Here is a 19,451-nt window from a genome sequence, read left to right as displayed (position 1 = left end):
CCTTTATCGCAGTGTCATGCAACCCCTACCTTACCTTATTCCATGTAAAGCGATTCTGGTGATCTGCTTCTTTAAAAAAATCTGTGCACTACGCACTATAGAAAGCAGAGGGACTAAATGACTTAACAATGGAACAAGGTGGGAAGAGGGGTTTCATCTTACTGTGAGCCTAAGAAAGGAATTTTGCAATAAAATGTTAGTTTCCTTTCAGTTTATGGAAAAAGGTAGGTAAAAATTGTATATCTATATTTATTTTTGGAAGTTTAGTGTTTAAGCACCTTTTTTTAAGCTTCTCTTCCCTTTGACCCTATTACATGCTTTTCTGGGTTGGTGAGCTACTCTGACAACTAAAAAGAAAAAAACACACCATAAAGTTTTATTCTAATATGATAGGTGTTTTGCAGGTGGACCTGTCACCCTTAGAAATAATTACATATTTTCTATTGTGCTAGTCAGGCAAAATACTTACACTATATAAATAATATAAATCTTATTTCCTTCAGTCTTGAAATTCACAATCATAGCGTGCTAGGAGGTTCTATTTTGTGTGAACTGTTAAGCCAAGATTTGCATCATCCCAAAATCTTTGTGCCAGATTAGGGGACCTGATGCCCATGCACAGGCGAAACAATTATAGACAGGGAGGGAGGAATGAGTGGAGTGCAGTGACACGTAGGAAATGCTAAAGCCATAGAGGTGAGGAAGGCAATGGGTTTACGACAGCTATGGATGTTTTAATATAAAGTAATTTGTGTTTAATTTAAAAAAGGACTTATTATACTGCATTTTATGTTTGGGTGACAGGTCCCCATTAAATTAGAACTATACTGAAATAGTGTATTGAGGAGGGCCAGGTACTTCCAGGGTTAATAAAATTGTTCACCAGGGGCCTGGACCTCACACCAAATAGTTGTATCTATACCCTTATTTTAATCTCAAGATATACTTTGCTTAGTTAAATTTTTTGTGACAAGAAGGCAAACCCAGCAGTCAATATCTTACTTGTAATGTATTTTCCAGTTTTCTCTCAGTAGTAGGTAGATTATTTAATGTTTACAGATCAACAGAATGAGGAAGTTTATGGAGCCCATAGATAGGCTCTGAGACATTAAAATGCTCAGTAGTACCACAGGCCTCCAATGAGAAAAGCCTGTTCTATCACCAATATTTATGTTTATATATTAGATTATTAATTACAGAAAGGGAAGAAAAAAAAAATAGTCAGTTCTCATATTTTTGTTTTTTTACTTAAAGGTTATGGTAAGAGTTAACCAACTTCTTTACAAAATTTAAAATGAGTTGTATTTAATCTTTTATTGCCTGCATTCATAGCTGAGAACTGGTAATGCAGCTGGATAAATATATACGATGGCCCTTAATCTTGTGATATAGAACATTTTTAAAGGTTCGAACCACATTCAGTTTAAAGTCAGAGAAGGTAGGATGACTTTAAAGTAGGGAGCATAGCATGTGGCCATAAGACACTGGAGTGTGTAAAAAAACCTCTTCTTACTGAGGGTTATGTATAAACAGATGGAAGCTACTTTTCTACGATCTCTCTGCCATTACCAGTTTAGTTCTGGCTACAATAGCCAAATTAATCCGCATACTTGGAAGGAGAAGGGAAATATTACACCAGGCTATTAATATTACAACATTTATTTAAAAAGCACCAACATTTTTCACAACGATGTACATAATTTAGAAACACATTAGATAATGAGGGCCTGCCTGCAGACTTACAATCAATACATGATACACATGATATTAAAGTATATGTTGGGAAAATATTGAGTGTTATGACACTATTAGTGAGGAGATCATAAATCTGCAGAAGTTAATATGCTATCCCATATCTTTTTGGTTAGCAGGTACATATGTAATGTTTATGTTAAAGGGGAGTTTTAAAGGAACATTTAAAACTGTAGGATTGTTCAGAAGAAAGCTCATTAGAGAGATCAAGACAAGAGTTAGATTTGTGTATCATCAGCATATAGATGATATTAAAAGCCAGAGGTGCTGATTAGCTGACCCAGAGATACAGTGAGAAGTGATCCAAGAAAAGAGCCTTGAGGGACCCTAATACTTCAAGTGGTGAGGAAGTTTTACCTGAGAAAGCAACAGAGAAGGAGGGGTTAGAGAAGTATGACAAGATCCAGGAGAGTGCTGAACCCTGTATGCCAAGGGAGAGAACAATGTCCATTCTATCAAAAGCAGCACAGATGTTTGAGAATGTTCATACAGAGAACTGTCTTCAGAAGGTCTTTGGAGACTTTGGTTTGTGCTGTTAGATGAATGCAGCGGCTGGAAACCAGGTTGACGTGGGTTGATTAGAGAGTTAGTACAGAGAGAGTAGGTTAAGTGGTTGCAAACTGCATTTTATAGAACTGCATTTATATAGGATAGCAAAGGTAAGGCTGATGTCAGACGTGTAGGGCGTATTTTTTCGGCAAGCGGAAAAACACTTGCTGAAAATACGCCCCGCTACTGTAAATGTGTCCTACCCATGCCTGCACTGGAATGAGATACGCTCGGGTGCACATGTAGCCGAAATATGCATAAAAACTTGAAAGAATGCAAAGTCTCGCGTTTTTATGCTTATTTCTACTACATGTGCCTGCACCCGAGTGAATTTCATTTATTAGGGTGCAGACACAAGGTAGGTGATTTTTACAGTAGCGAGGCGTCTTCGGCAAGTGTTTTTCCGTTTGCCGAAAAAATATGCCCTACACCACATCTGACATCAGCCTAAGAGATAGTACCCTAACAGATGGCATTTAATTCCTTATGGTGTCTATTTTCTCTTGAAAGTATACAGCAATTGTCAGTTTCCTGTAATAACTTATTTTTTTTACCTGCAGGTAGGGGCAGTCAAACATAAAAGTAGAAAAGAAATAGACTTCCTATATGAGAGGGCTGTACTTTTTTCACAAAATATTCTGAGCTGATTTATATGCATCTGGGTTTTATTTCTGCATACAATCCTCCCTATATTTTATATAATTGTGTCAAAAACAAGTTTGCATTCCAACATGCCTAACCAAATCAGGTTTCTTATGGAGAAAGTACATCATTGCAGAGTAAACTTTTCATTTTTGATGTTACTGGTCTCCAACCCAACCATACATTAGGCACCACACTGTGTATTAAAGTGAAATTTAATTTAGGATCCCATTTACAAAGAATTAGAAACTACAGCATTTAAAAAAAAAAAAAAAAAAAAAAATCCCTATGCCCACAACCCACAATATTACACCAAGGAGCTACATTACTACCAAATATCAGTAAGGGCACTCAGCTATTGCTGGCCAGGGCTTCCAAGACTCATTTTGTTTCTGCTCCACCTACTACTATTAGCTTGAGTTTAGAATTTGACAGTCACCTACAAGGTAGAAAACAAATCAAAAGATCTGGTTAGTTGCTATAGGCAACATCATTGGTGACATTATTATACACATTGTATTAAATATGCCCCTAAGGGACAAGACCAGTGTTACTGCCTAGTGGGAGAATTTGCAAGGGAATATAGCTTTAAGTCTCACTCATGGCTTATATACCTTGTGAGAAAAGATGTGGCTTAAGTAGCACAGAGATGAACAGGTTATTTGCAAGTTATAGCTTTCCACTTCCCCTGACTAAGTGCTATGTTTTGGTGTCAGGGTTTGGGTATATTACAAAGGCGCAGGGCTGCCATAAGAAATGACTGGGCCCCATACAACAAAATTAACAAGACCCCCTTGTTACAGTATGAATAATTACATAAATAATATATTCAGCATTTTGGTGACCTTAAAAACCAAATCCTCTCCATGTTAGTGAAATGGGCTGAGCTGTAAATCAGCATAAAAGGGATCCCTTGGTTCCATGCTTAGTCTCTAAGTCTAAGCTATACAGGTGTAGGATCTTGTTATCTGGAAACCCATTATCAAGAAAGCTCCAAATTAGAATTTTTTTAAGTATTTTTAATAAAATACCTTAAATGTTTAAAGGAGAACTAAACCCTAAAAATGAATATGGCTTAAAATGCCACATTTGATATACTAACTGCACTAGCATTAAGTTTCAGCATCTCAATAGCAGCAATGATCCAGGACTTGTTACAGGGTTTCCCTATCTTGGAACACTCACATTCTCAGTGTGTGCTAAGCAGCTGTTGGGAAGCTTAGGGGTTGTAGCAAATTATCAAGCAGGAAAAGAGGTTGACCTGTAATATAATCTGATGATACAGGGCTGATTATTACATTCAGATGCTAATTGCTCTGGTTTCTGAGCTGCCATGTAGTAATTATCTGTTGTAATTACTAATCAGCCGTATATTGTGAGCGGGTCCCTAAGCTCAGTAACTGACAGCAGCACAGAGCATGTGCAGGGAATCAGCAGAAAAGAAGATGGGGAGATACTGGGGCATCTTTGGGGGCACAGACCTTCCCTGCTAAAGGAACATAATGTACTACGTCTTCAGTTAAGCTTTAGTTCTTTAAGCACAAATGAGAACACTTAAATATACTCAAATAAGGCTGTGAAGGAAGCCGTTCGGGCCCAACTGGTAACATCATTGATGGTCCCTATTGCAGACAGGCTTATTTTAATTATTAATTATTTAAATGGGAAAATCATAGGCTGTACATACAGTAGACAGGAACTGAATTTAAACTCCAAGTAGAAACAAATGTAGACTACATACCAAGGATACTAAATGCTGACTGCGAGCCAGCTGGACCCAGGAACTTGCATTTTAGACACTTCCTAATTTCTGAGTGACCCAAAATCCCTAGCAGTAAAGGATATAAGAATTGTGGTCTACTTAACATGAAAGGATGTACCTACAAGTACAACGTTATGTGAATGACAACATAAAGATGCTAAATGAAGGTATTTATCATATCAACATCCAAGGGTGTGCCCTAGAAATTCCCATGACACATGGCCTATCTATTTAAACAAGATTACTTTGGATTGTAAAGATTAAAAAACACTTTTCTATGTGTTTAACCGGGAATCAGAATGAAATACTAAACTCTCAGAGTAAAGTAAAATGGTAAAAATAAACATAAACAGGCTTATTTATCAATTTTTGAGTTTGTGAATTTGAGTTTTTTTTCTAAATCAAATGTACTTGCATATTGAATGCTGGCCTATTTATTAATAAGGAAAAATTTTAGAATAAAAAAAAAACTAGAATACCTCGAATTTTACTAGTTTACAAATTCAAAAGACTCAAAACTCACTCATGTGAAAATATGGCTTCACTTTGCCTGTCACAACTCCCTTTGACTTCTAAAGAAACTCGCAAGCTTTTAGATTTTTAGCTTTTGAGTTTTCAAGTTTTTTGCACTTAATAAATACCAGACATTTACGTTTTTGAAACATAATTGGAATTCATGTTTTTTTAGTGCAAAAAAAAATGTCAAACTCAAAATTGATAAATCTCCCCCAAAGTGTTCTACTAGTAACAAATACCAAGAATCTGCTTAGGTGGGAAACGCAACATATTTGGCTGGTATGCCCAGAAATAATGAAAATTCGAGCATAGATTAGGTGTATATGCAAACTTTATATTGTTATGAGCAGCTTATTTATGTTATTAATTTCTTTTGTTTAACATGACTCAGTATCTGCTTTCATTTATTTTTGGTTATCTGAAGTATTGATCTGTGAGTCACTGACCACTGCCTGTGATTGAGCTATAATATAAGGCTGGCTTCATAACGCATACCTGTCTGTATGTTAGTACAACTGACTATTCAATACACGTAGACTAAACAAAAAAAAAAAGAATGATGACAATTTCATAAGGCTTTAGTTTGCACAAAACCTCTCTTTTTGGTCAAATTGGGTAAAACAATGCCCTAATGGCAGCAAGTACTGCAAGAAACCAAGAAAAAAAGATTTAAAGCTAACGCGACCGACTCGCAGCTGTACTCCCACAGTATAACGCTGTGTTACGCCGGTTCGTCACTCCCACAAAGGCCGTACGTAATGCGTCAGTGCGCTTCCGTGTAGTCGGGACGTCTCGCTTGAATAGAATTGCGGTATTGGAATTTTCTGGAAGAGAGGAGGCTAGGAGCATTGCAGCTAACAGTTTTGTTGTAAGTAGCGGTCAGATACTGCGTGCTGTGCTAGGAAACGTGGGACTGTTCGGCAGAATAAAAGCTGTGTAGGGGAAAGAAAATGCAAGCACTCGCCGTTCCTCCTAAGGTTGCATATATGCAGGCCTTCTTTAGGGGGAACTGCACCCAAAAATTGTGTTTGCGTGATGAAAGAGAATGCAGTTCTGGGCTCCTTTTTATCTCCTAGTGCCAAACATGCATCAACTTTCTGTCCTCTTACTGTCTTGCAGCCATTATATTATCTTATACAGGTATGGGACCTGTAATCCAGAATGCTCAGGACCTGGGGTTTTCTAAATTAAGGGGTCTTTCTGTAATTTGGATCTCCATAACTTGTCTGCTAAAAATTATTTCAATATTGAATAAGGTTTGTTTAGCCTCCAATAAGGATTAATTATATCTTAGTTGGGATCAAGTACAAGGTTCTGTTTTATTATTACAGAAAAAAAAGGAAATCATTTTTATAAATTAGAATTATTTGCTTATAATGGAGTCTATGGGAGATGGCCTTTCCGTAATTTGGAACTTTCTGGATAATGGGCTTCCGGATAAGGGATCCCATACCTGTAGTACTTTTTTTTTTTTTTTTTAGACTTTGGTTTTAAACCAAGTCTCTTTGATTTTGTCATGACTTCCCCTGGCTCCTTAATATATAACACACTATGGGGCACATTTATTAAAGTATGAATTTTTGCCAATTAAAAGCATGATTGGAAAAAAATTTGGACTAACCGTGATAATTTCTGATGTGCGTTAATTGTGCGAAAATTTGTGTCCTGCTGTGATCCGAAAGTTACAAAATTTTTGTATCCAAACAATCGTAAACGGCACAAAAACCTTTCTGACTTTGAACCTTTAGTGTATGATTTTGGAAGCCTCGCATAGGACTCAATGGCACTCTGCAGCTCCACCCTGGCCAAAAGATAGTCACAATACTGAAGCTTGAATGAATTCCGAAACTTTCGTAGTCGGCGCGACAATACGATTTTGTTGGGCTTTTTTTCTCAAAGCATGAAAAAGTTGCGTAATTTAACAAAAATATAGTGGAAATTACGTAAAGTTCTATAACTTAGAAAAAATATGAATTTTTCCAATTCGGACTCAATCAATGTTAACAGATTAAAATTGCTGCTTTGGAGAGTTTGATTTTGCATATTATCTGCAAGTTCTCCTGTGGTTTTGTGTGATTCCTCTGGGTACTGATTAATTGATTTGTGACAACAATTGACCTTTAGTATGTGACAGGGATCTTAAGGTGGCCATACACGAGCAGATCCGCTCGCTTGGCGATGTCGCCAAGCGAGCGGATCTTCCCCCGATATCCCCACCTACGGGTGGGCGATATCGGGGACCATTTAGGTAAAAAAAATAATAATCCGATCGTTTGGCCCTGGGGCCAAACGATCGGATTATGTGGGCGGCAATGGGGCAGTCGGATCGGGGACCGCATCAACGAGCCGATGCGGTCCCCGATCCGACGAGATTTTCTAACCTGGCCGATCGAGATCTGGCCAATTTCAGGCCAGATATCGGTCGGCCAGGCCGCTCTGCTCTCCCCATACACGGGCCGATTAGCTGCCGAATCGGTCCAAGGGACCCATATCAGCAGCTATAGTCGGCCCGTGTATGGCCACCTTTAGACTGTAATGTCCACTGGAGCAGGGACTGATGGGAACAGTGTATATAAGCTGTAAAGAGCTGTGGTATGTGATAGTGCTGTACAGATATGGGAACTGTTATTAAGAATGCTTGGGACCTGGGGTTTCAGGATAAGGGGTCTTTATGTAATTTGGATCTCCATATCTTAAGTGTATTAAAAATATATGATAGCATGTTTCATTATTTTTTAAATTGATGTCTGTACATTTTAATGTATTTACTTTTTGTCATTTGTGTTTTTTTCCCCCCAAGTGATGTCCTCAAGGTTTGTCCATACATGCATTCCCATTTGTGACCTTCATGTTGCCTGTGGGGTGATGGTGATGACGATGTCCAAATATTGGCATTTAGCAAAAGTGACCATAGACCGCACAGTAGGCCCTACAGTATAATTGAATAACTTTTTGCTTAAACACAGGGCATGTATTTTTTTCTGTCTTCGCAGGGCATTTGGTTGTCTTTAAGAACATTGCTCAGTCATGGCTTCAGATGATTTTGATATTGTAATAGAAGCAATGCTGGAAGCTCCTTACAAAAACAAAGAGGTATGTTACTACGCAGTGGGATATATATGTTTATGGGTCTATTTTTTTGCACATTGGAATGTTTTCTTTCAAAGTGGATTCCCCTTTTTTTAAAATCTTTAGACCAGTAATCTTTTTAAAAAAAATTTTTTTTTTAAGCAACATATGTTTTTCTCCTCCAAAAAAACGTCAACTCCCTACTCCAGTCCATTGACGGTAATAACACTTTTCCTAGTGAAAGTAGAATCCAAACTTTCTGGCTGTAAAAGCTTCTTGATGCTATTGGGCTGTGTGAAGCCAACCATTGATGATTTCATAATTGAAGTCAAAATTCATTCAACTGTAACACAACTTGGAGTATTACATTTTTTAATGTCTCCCATAGACTTATATCTATGTTTTGTGGTTAGTGGATTTGTAGAGATCAGCACTGATGTTCGGCATTCATCTGTTTGCTGTAAACAGACCTGTAACGCACAATAACACACTGCTCCCTTTCTCTTCATAGAACCTAGTGCTCTTTGCCCTGCTCTTCCAAGGAAGGGCCTTGAAACTGGTTGGAGACAAGACTACAAGACCAAAGCAAAGATCTGTATGGGAGTAATGGGGTGGGATAGTACCATTTACTGAGTGCACCATGTGCTAGGCTTAATGGTAAATTTACACATAAAAGAGAGAGGGTCTAGCTACATAATGTCTTTTACTTGACATTCTCTATCCCAAGGGTGCATGTTATTTTGGGACTAGTAAATAGCGTCACAATGGATCCTGAAACCATAAAACAGAAAAACCCTGTTGTCATGTTTCAAATAAACCAGTAGGCTTTTTTTAAATTTTGGCTGTAAAAATATATTATAATGCAGTGAAAGGCAGGCTACAGCACAGCAGTTGTTGTGGAATTACAATGCACAGCAGTGTTTGGGTGCTTTAGTTTCACAAAACACTAATTGGGGATCACTGCCATATCGGATCACATTTTGTTTGGCAAGACCCCACCTAATTGCATGTATATGATTGGTTGGTCCAAACAGGAAATGAGTATCTGATGGGTCCTTTCTCCCATTGTGGCAACTAGTCTTATTCATGTACTAATTGGCATGGGTGTATGTTATTGATAAATGCTGATTTGAGACATTATTCAATAACATTTATAGCCCTGACAGACTAAATGCATACTTGCCATGAGGCCAAATTGCAGTTTAATCTGACATTTATGTGACAAAGTGAGGACATTAATCTGCAGCGATAATGCCTGAATTATTTACATATTACATAGAAGTAGGGAAATAATAATAATATAATATATAATAATAATAATTCTTTGTACAGCAGTTTAGTGGCTTTGACTAGATTACCCTCTTAGCCTTGGGTATAAAGTAGTGCCCTTGCGTTGTGGCTGATAACAGTCCAAAGATGGTAAATGTACTTTACAGGAGTATTTGACTGTACATTCCAGTAGAGTCCATCTTACAATGTTCATGTTTTTTTTTCTTGTTCATATGTGGTCTATATTTATGGACTATATTGTAAACAGCAGATACTCCACAGCCTTAGCACCTGGTGCCAAAACATATGCATATGTACTCCTCTGTGGATTATGACTACTTTATTTTTTGACTATACATTTATGCCTGATTACTTTGTGGTAAAGCAATGTGCCCTCTGTATGTTTGCTCCAGGCCCAGGAGTGCGAAACGTCATGGTGGGGACATAGCATACCCATATAACTAATAAATATATCAGCCTCTACCACACAGGTAAGGTGTTTAATGGGAGGTACGCATTATAGATCTGCCTTGTGTTTATCTCTCATATAGGGTCGCCAGTGTGCCAGGTAGCTCATTAAGGTATGCAGACTCCTTGATTTTGGGAAAAAATATCATTGGCTGGAAAATCCTGCTCATCTCTGAACAGCAGCAAGTGTTTTTCAAAATATACTGCTAACTGCATGTTCTTTTATCTGTCTTTTTCTGCTGTTTCCTTCACTTCCTCTACCTCCCCACATTTCTTGTATCCTGTGGTCCTGGTGCTCTGCTTGTGTCGGCATGACATTTTTTTTGTCGGGCTGAACAGGAGGAAAGTCCAACCAAGGAGACGAAAAAAGAACAGGAGAGCAGCAGCAATAGAACTGGCAACAGTGAACACCATCACCATAGCAGCAGGTGAATGAACTGAAGAATATTTAAAAATAACCTAATCAATTAGAAGTGATACCCGATTTAAGGATAAACCTTAAAAAGCACAAGTCAAAAACGAATACACATTTTTTCCTGTTGATTTAGACATCGATTGTTGATTAAAGGAACAGTAACACCAAAAAATGAAAGTGTATAAAAATAATTAATATATAATGTACTATTGCCCTGCACTGGTAAAAGTTGTGTGTTTGCTTCATAAACACTACTACAGTTTATATAAATACCCTGCTGTGTAGCCATGGGGGCAGCCATTTAAATTGAAAAAAGGAGAAAAGGCACAGGTTACTAAGCAGATAACAGATAAGTAGCATAGATTCCCATTGTATTCTACGCAGTTATCTGTTATCTTCTTATGTAACCTGTGCCTTTTCTCCTTTTTTCAATTTAAATGGCTGCCCCCATGGCAACACAACAGCTATTTCTGTTAACTACAGAAGTCTTTCTGAAGCAAACACACAACTTTTACCAGTGCAGGGCAACAGTACATTATATTTTAATTATTTTAAAACATTTTTATTTTTTAGTGTTACTGTTCCTTTAAACTATGTAAAGTACGTCTCATATACATTTTTGGTGCTGCTGACTGTGTGACAGATTTATTTGGCACAATCTGAAAAAAAGGTCCAATTAACAAAAAAAGTCCTGATAAAAAAGGCATATAATATCTCCAAGCATCTACAAATAACCATAAAATATTATTTACTTCTCTTTATATTTTTCACCCAAGGACTTGTGGCTTCCACCCAAGAACTTGTTCTTTTGAGTTTAATTATGTTAACCACATTTCAAAGATCTTAATTATAATGAAATGTAACACTTAATATTATTAAGATAGTCCATTAGTGATACTGTAATGATTAAAGGAAAGCTAAAGCTTAACAGGGAAGTAGAGAAGAAATGCTATGCAGCCATATGTGTGAGAGCAGGCACTCAACAAGCAGTCCTCCAAACAACAGGCTTGTAAAAATCAAAGTAGAAATGTATTAAGGTTGAGAAGGAGGTAGCCTTACATGTTTTGTGTTGTAGTAACACTTAGTCATAGGCTAATGCAGGGGTGTCGAACTCAATCAGAGAAGGGGCCAAAATCTAAAATCCAGCCTAAATCGCGGGCCGAATGGTTTACTGAACCCCCATACAAAGTACTCCCAATTGCCCCCATAAACAGTGCCCCCAATTGCCCCCATAAACAGTACCCTCCATAGACAGTAGCCCCCACACAAAGTGCCCCCAATTGCCTCATACACAGTACCCGCCATAGACAGTAGCCCCCACACAAAGTGCCCCAATTGCCTCATACGCAGTACCCCCCATAGACAGTAGCCCCCACACACAGTGCCCCCAATTGCCTCATACACAGTACCCCCCATAGACAGTAGCCCCCACACACAGTGCCCCCAATTGCCTCATACACAGTACCCCCCATAGACAGTAGCCCCCACACAAAGTACCCCCAATTGCCCCCATAAACAGTGCCCCCAAAAATAAGTACCCCCAATTGCCTCATCATACACAGTACCCCCCATAGACAGTAGCCAGCCCGCACACACAGCCCCCACAGAAAGTACCCCCAACAGACCAGTGATGTCGGCGGCTCCTTCTCTCTTATGCCGCGGCAACAGGCACTACTATAAGGTTGCGCGTGCGTGCAGTGATGACAGCGCGGTGCGTGCCACATTGCAAGGCCTGGCGGGCCGGATTTGGCCCGCGGGCCTTGTGTTTGACATGTATGGGCTAATGGCTAACTACATCATGCTCCCCTAGCTGGAGTTTCAGGTCAGTGCACCTGAGCCTCCTCATGTGGTGAGTTCCTGATACATTAAGCTCAGTATATAAAATATGGCATTTCTAGCCATGTTGTTTTTAAGGTTTATTTCTACTTTGAAGCAGGTTGTAATCGAGCAGTTGTCAAGATTTTTAAATAAATTCCCAAACTTGTACACATTTGTCTAAATATTATTCGATCTTCCTTCCTTCTAGCAGTAAGAAAAGGTGTCGCAGCCAAAGCCGTGATCGCAAAAGAAGGTATGTTAACACACAAACAGCATAGCCTGCATCTGAAGCAAAAACATGCTGCATGTGTGCCTTATAATGCTTTTTGTTTACCGATATTAAAAATGCTTTCAGCAGGGGTGTGTTGAATTATAAGCATTAGTATATTTCATAATTGTCTCTGTTTTCATTGATATAGTACAGTGCTGTCCAACTGGTGCCTATGACTGCTTACCTTTATGTAAGCTTTAAATGGTACAAGAACTGAGATCAACTGGCCTCCTGCATTGTTCACACCTCAGATTCAGGATGCAAGCCTCTGTATTGTTCACACCTGTTAAACCCAGATAGGTTTTGCTCTCTCCTGCCTTACTTTGCCTTTGCCATACTCTGCCTACCTGTTTGTGCCATACTCTGTCTTAGGTCAGGAGTGGGAGAGGTCTTTCTGCATTGTGCCCTAATTGATAAATCTGCCGTTGTTAACCAACACAATGGCCATCTTTGAAAATTTAAACTCTGAAGTTGAGAAAAATATTAAAGTTTTTTAGAAGTGTTTAGTCACTTTTAAATTTGTTCTATGCTTTTACATTCACAGTTCAATAGTGATCTCTGTTCTGTAATTATTTAAAATCATTTTGTTGTTGTTAATCTGCCCTAAGTCGCAGCCGAAGTAGGGACCGCCACAAGCGCAGAAGCAGTAGAGATCGTCATCGCAGCCATGACCATAGGCGCAGAAGTCGGAGTAGGCGCCGTAGTTCACGGAGCCATGATAGGCGCAGAGATGAGCACTCACGGCACCACAATTCTGGGTAACTTTCACTGTTGAATAGCAATTGGGCCCAAAATAACTCACATCAAGAAGACATTTAAATACTTGTAATGAATGCAGTTTTAGCAGCAGTAATAACATATTATTGTTCATCTATTAACTTGCAGAACACAACTTTAAAATAGCTTTCATGCTGTAATAACTTTGTGTGTGGCACAGCTGCTATTATTTTTAAAATCTGTTAACAGTTCTGCACATATCTGATGTAATTTTCATTTTTTTTTTTTTTTTTTTTTTAAAGACGGCGTTACACCCGTAGTAGGAGCCGCAGTCCACAACACAAACAGAAGACTCCCCCAAGGTAGTTTTGCTTTGTGTGTTGAATTAGTGTTAACAGAAAACATTAAACACTAATCCATTTAAGATTTTGAAGGACAGTAAAAAACACTTTAAAGGACAGTAAAAGTTTGAATTTGAGATGGGGTTATTCTCAGTAGGTGCACATGGCTTTCCTATTTAAACTTTCATCATAACCTTTCAATTACTAATTAAAATGGATTTTGTATATAAGAGCTTTTAAAACAAGCGGTACCTTGCAACTTTTCTTGAAATCCATTCCTCTTGCCACAAACAACTCAATGACTGCAGAGATGTAGATGCACAATGTTGATATTTTAAATGTTGTTTGTTATGAATAACCCAATGAATTTATACTTTCAAATGGGAGCAATGCAAAAAAAAAAAAAAAAAGAGTTTTATATTTAAATTATTTCTGTCCTGCAGATTGCATTGTGTTCTTTAAACTTATTGTTTTTTATCAGTTTAATTTGATCCACTACCTAGGAGATCAAATTGGCAGAGATCTGCTTTGGTATTGCCCTAAAGAGGTGACCTGGACAAGTTACCATGTAATACTTATGATTGGATGGCTGAATCCTAGGCAGTTGCATGGATGGTGTTGAGATCGTTGGTTTCTACAGAATGTTAACTGGCTGTGCAGGAACTAAAGGGTGGGGTAGCCAAGAACAGAGCATACAGGAAAGGGTGGGATGCAACTCCAGGACAACTGATCTTTTTGTTGGTTGCTGTAATTTTGGTTTGGCACAATGAATACATTTTAAATTAGCTTTAGTAGTGGTAACATAGCATGGTAAATCTTAAAAATGATCAAGAAAGCTTTCTGTGTCCATCTAGAACTACCATGTCATATTTCTGCTATTTCCAGGGAACCTGAGACTATTCTTTCCCCAGAGGAACGAGATGCACGTACAGTGTTTTGCATGCAACTAGCTGCTCGCATTAGATCACGGGATCTAGAGGACTTTTTCTCTGCTGTTGGCAAAGTATGATTAGTTCTTTTTCTTCTACTCCTCCTCTAAAGTATCTGGCAACCATATTCCTGTGTACACTCATTTAACTTGTGTTCCAGGTGCGAGATGTGAGGATTATTTCAGATAGGAACTCTCGTAGGTCAAAGGGTATTGCATATGTAGAGTTTTGTGACATTCAGTCTGTGCCACTGGCCATTGGATTAACAGGACAGAGGTTATTGGGTGTTCCAATAATTGTTCAAGTTTCACAGGTAAGGAAAGTGGTCCACATGTTAACTAACATCTGTTATTATTTATTTTATCATTCTAATTAATAATGGTGCAAGATAACATTTTTCTTTACAACAGGGAAAGTTTTATAGTGTCAGCACAGGTCTGCATATCTGGTTCCCTTCTTCATACTTGTTTTATATCATACATGTAGCTGTCTGTTTTTAAAACAGATGTCTGTGAAGGAATTCAAGACACAACCTGCAAAGGTCATTATCTTCTCTTGATATCTATTGCAGGCAGAAAAGAACCGCCTGGCAGCCATGTCAAACAATTTACAGAGGGGGAACCCTGGACCCATGCGTCTGTATGTGGGATCTCTACACTTCAATATTACAGAGGACATGCTGAGAGGCATATTTGAGCCATTTGGAAAAGTAAGCATTTATATGTACCTTTTGATAATTTTTTCTGTATCCTGTTAAAAACCTGCCTTATTTTCTGTCTTATGAAGGGTAAAGCAGAAAGGTGTTTTTTGGGCCTTTATGAGCTTAAAATAATTGGTTTAAAATTCATTGCTAATAGGTTGTTATTGGTAATTGTACTGTTGCCGTTTAGTATCTTTTTGCACTTTTGGTGTTGTCCTCATGTTGCTGTGTGTATTCGCCAACTTATTGTTTCCATAAACACTAAGAGGAATATTTATTATAGTGTGTAAGTGAACATCGCCAGTTATCTTGCCCATACCAACCAACCAGCAATTAGATTTGAACATCACCTACAAGTTAAAGAAAAAAAAAAAAAAAGCAAAGTTCTGTGGTTGTTGTAGGCTATATCACCGAAGATGTTTGCTTACACAGTAATAATTATGCCCGTAAGTACCTCTGCACTGGCACAACTAACGTTGTGCGTTTCAGATAGTTAGCTGGTGCTGACTGCTGGTTACACAGTAGTCCGTTAAGAGCATTGTAAAGGCAGTCTGTTCATACAGCACACTGCAGAGCATTGCACAGTTGTCTCCCCACAGGACATGCAGAGCATTGCAAATGGCCTCTGCAACTGCACCCTACATCAAACAGAAGAGCATTGCACAGACCCTCTGGTCCCAAAGCACACTGCAGAGCATAGAACAAGTAATCCATTTCCCATAGTACACTCTAGTGCGGGGGTCCCCAACCTTAAATACCTGTCAGTCACGTTTAAATTTAAAACTGAAGGGGAGCAAAACAAGCATGAAAAATTTCCAGGGGTGCCAAGTAAGAGCTACGATTGGCTATTTGATAGCCTCAATGTGGACTGGCAGCCTACAGAAAGCTCTGTTTTGGCTACATTAGGTTTTTATGCAATCAAAACTTGCCAAAAATAAGCACCTGCTTCAAGGCGAATAGGAGCAACGCTAAAGTGGGTTAGTGAGCAGCTTTGCATTTATCTACTATTTATTTTGTACTGTATACTGTATGAATTTACTGTTCTGCTGTACAGTGGTGTGTACATAAGTAGTGCTATATAAATAAAAATACATGTATACATTACACAAGCACTCTGCTTGCCACCCTCTGTAAACTGCAGTTTATGTGCACCTCTTTTTACAGATAGAAAATATTCAGCTTTTGAAAGAACCAGATACTGGAAGATCCAAGGGCTTTGGGTTCATAACGGTAAGAAGTGTTTTGAGTTGCAGAAATGTTTGAATTATGTGGTGCTCTTTGAGCAAAGTGTCAGGTGTTTATTTTTACCCAGTTTACAGATGCGGAGTGTGCTCGGCGTGCTCTAGAACAGTTGAATGGATTTGAACTAGCAGGGCGACCCATGAAAGTTGGACACGTGACAGATCATTTAGAAGGTGGTGGGGAAGCTTCATTCTTAGATAGCGATGAACTTGAGCGTACTGGCATTGACCTGGGAGCAACTGGTCGCCTACAGCTTATGACTAAGCTGGCCGAAGGTAGTTTTTCACTAAGTGTAGATTGCAGTTTGTTATGTAAATTCTTAACTTGATATAGCCTAAACCACAGGTATGTATTTATCCACCAAGAGTATTTGTTTAAATTTGCAGTAGTGCAAGCAGGCCTGTCATCAGATTGCCTTTATGACGGTCATAATAATAAAATCACAAATACCCATCGAGATTCACACTTTTTCCTAGAAGTATTATTGTTGTGAATTTTAGGCATATAACAGGGGTTAGAACCTCTTTCTCCCATCAAGTCAATAATGCTGATTGCATGCAGTATGATTTTGATGTCCTGAGCAGTTGATTGAATATTGTCTACTGGCCATGTACTTTGGGCCATGCTGTCAGGAGGACAGTTTTTAGTACTGGCCAGCGTGGCATTCCTGTTGGCATGGGAACTATTAAATTCTATTTTGTAATAAATTCTAGTACTAATCCTTCTCAAGATCCTTCACAATGTTTTCTTTCTTTAGGGACAGGCTTACAAATTCCACTTGCTGCCCAAGCTGCTCTGCAGTTGGGTGGAGCTATTCCGCTCACTGCATTAAACCCTACACTCACAGGTAAGGCTTAAGAGAAATGAAATGTGATTATGGTATTTGATCTTCCTTGAAATACTAATAGTTTATATTTCATATTAGCACTTAGCCCAGCCCTCAATCTGGCACAATCCATCTCTGCGCAGTCCTTTCAACTCTCAAATCTCTTCAATCATCAAGCCATGTAAGTCACCCTTTTGCCATGCGTGGATATAACTAAATACATATCATTGTTTTGGTTTTTAATCCCATATTTATTGTTGCAGGTAATTTGTTGACCTTCATTTCTTCAGATCCATTTAACATTCTGCTCCAAGGATACTCCCAAGTTGCACAGATTTGAAAACTACATTCTACATGGGATAATGTATATTCTGTATTGTAGGCAGTGCTTCTTAAAATAAGTGAGCACTCTTTCTAAAAGTCCATATGAGTAGTTCAGATTTGATGGTTCTTCTTTGCTACTGTTGTAAATGATAATGCTTAAGTTTTGGTACTACAGAATGGCCTGTCCTGGACATGTTCCCATTTAAAGCCTTATTGCATTATACTCTTCAGTTATTCCTGAATTTTCTGTGTCTTTCCTGTAAATTTTGCATCTTTTGTCAGCCTCATAACCAGTAACTGTTAAGATTGTAAATAATGGTTGGTTATGGGCTGACGCAATGATTGGTTGAGGGCTGATGGTGAGTATGCATCTTGTTCAGTGCATTTTGTTGCATTGCATGGTCACTATTAGTCACTATGCTGTTTTGGAATGGCAAAGCAAAAGTAGCTGAGGCAATAAAACTGTTGTTGGATGTGCTTTTATGATAATGGGCGTTAATGCCTTAAAGGAACAGTAACACCAAAAAATGAAAGTGTTTTAAAGTAATTAAAATATAATGTACAGTTGCCCTGCGCTGGTAAAACTGGTAAGTTTGCAACAGAAACGCTACTATAGTTTATATAAATGAGCTGCTATGTCAACACGGGGGCAGCCATTGATGCTGGGAAAAAGGAGAAAAGGCACAGGCACATAGCAGAATATAATGGGTTTTTTTATCTGTTATCTGCTAAGTAACCTGTGCCTTTTCTCCCGTAAATGGCTGCCCCCATGGCTACACAGAAGCGTTATTATATAAACTATAGTAGTCTTTCTAAGGAAAACACACCAGCTGTACCAGTACAGGGCAGCATTACATTATATAGTAATTACTTTTATACACTTTTTTTGGTGTTACTGTCCCTTTAAGGATTCACCAAATTTGGAATTTGTCCTAATCCGAGCCATTTTAAAGAGGATTAGAATCCAAGAGCCCAAATCGAAGAGGCTGGCCAAACTGAATCAAAACTCCTATAATCCCTGAAAATTTCCGCTCACTCCTTGCCAATTTCCACCAGGTGTGAGGGTTCAGATTCGGTTCAGTATTTGGCTGAATCTATACAGAAGGATTCGGGAATTTGCCCAAGTACTGAAAAAAAGTGATTCAGTGCATCCCTAATTAAAAATGACTAAACTTTTTGCCACTCATTTACTAAAAAATTAGGTATGTGATCTGTGACATTAGAGATGCATGGTACATGTAGTGTTGCTTATGGCTCTCCAAATTCCAATATCCAAATCTGTGCCACTGGGAAAAATTATTATTTTTTTTTTTTTTTAATGGAATACCAGGCTGTTGAAGAAAGAGTACGTGGTGTTTGCCATGATAGGACAGGTAAGGGTGGGCACACTGCTGTCCTTAGCTATTTTAGATTTTATTTTTAGATTTTTTTTTATACTTCTTGTTTTTGATATTTTTTGTAAATTCAGTACCTGCTGTAAAAAGTGAAATGGGAGCTTGGGCTTGTGATGCACCAATGACTTTTCATTTAAAGTACTTTGAGCTGAGTGAGGATAATACAGGGAAAGGGGAAGCTTACCCCATGTTGTGAAGTGTCTTCTGTATATTTATCTTTTAAGGTACATTTATTACATATTGTAAAATGTGATCTTGACTTTGTCTCGAATATATTGTATTCCTACTGCTTATAATGTAAAGTAAGTTTAATAATCTAGGTACAATATGTTGGTTTCAGTTCTAAGGAGCATTTGTTCAGTTTTTCTTTCCTTTTATAATGACATTCTTTTTCAATTTAGCAGAAAAGTTTAAAATAAACTACAGTTTAACTGCTGACTTTTTGAT

At 38.2% G+C, this 19,451-nt stretch overlaps 1 protein-coding gene across 4 annotated transcripts; it reads left to right on the top strand.

Annotated features, from left to right (window-relative positions):
• The first annotated feature begins 5,953 nt into the window (after positions 1-5,953).
• rbm23 (RNA binding motif protein 23) lies at positions 5,954-19,451 on the top strand. Of its 4 annotated transcripts, none has more exons than XM_031891223.1 (14): positions 5,956-6,089; positions 8,215-8,314; positions 10,367-10,455; positions 12,472-12,513; positions 13,140-13,289; positions 13,551-13,610; positions 14,475-14,592; positions 14,679-14,831; positions 15,090-15,227; positions 16,383-16,448; positions 16,531-16,735; positions 17,218-17,307; positions 17,386-17,467; positions 17,550-19,451. In XM_031891223.1, the coding sequence occupies exons 2-14, from the start codon at positions 8,249-8,251 to the stop codon at positions 17,551-17,553; spliced, it is 1,263 nt and encodes a 420-aa protein (XP_031747083.1). In that variant the 5' UTR covers positions 5,956-6,089; positions 8,215-8,248; the 3' UTR covers positions 17,554-19,451. The 4 variants fall into 4 exon arrangements, with proteins under 4 accessions (XP_031747088.1, XP_031747083.1, XP_031747075.1 ...); XM_004910755.4 differs by having other exon boundaries at positions 5,958-6,089; positions 12,469-12,513; XM_031891228.1 differs by lacking the exon at positions 17,550-19,451 and having other exon boundaries at positions 5,954-6,089; positions 17,386-17,471.

Source organism: Xenopus tropicalis, chromosome 1 (genome assembly GCF_000004195.4).
Source record: "Xenopus tropicalis strain Nigerian chromosome 1, UCB_Xtro_10.0, whole genome shotgun sequence".
In the NCBI taxonomy this organism is placed as follows: domain Eukaryota; kingdom Metazoa; phylum Chordata; class Amphibia; order Anura; family Pipidae; genus Xenopus; species Xenopus tropicalis.
This window is presented reverse-complemented; position numbering and strand designations above follow the sequence as displayed.

Bases quoted from the DNA above. Each gene is read 5' to 3' on its own strand.
- rbm23 (XM_004910755.4), top strand. From the start codon at position 8,249: ATGGCTTCAGATGATTTTGATATTGTAATAGAAGCAATGCTGGAAGCT. The intron at 13,290-13,550 runs GTAACTTTCACT...TTTTTTTTAAAG, and splicing joins TCACGGCACCACAATTCTGG to ACGGCGTTACACCCGTAGTA. The intron at 14,593-14,678 runs GTATGATTAGTT...CTTGTGTTCCAG, and splicing joins TTTTCTCTGCTGTTGGCAAA to GTGCGAGATGTGAGGATTAT.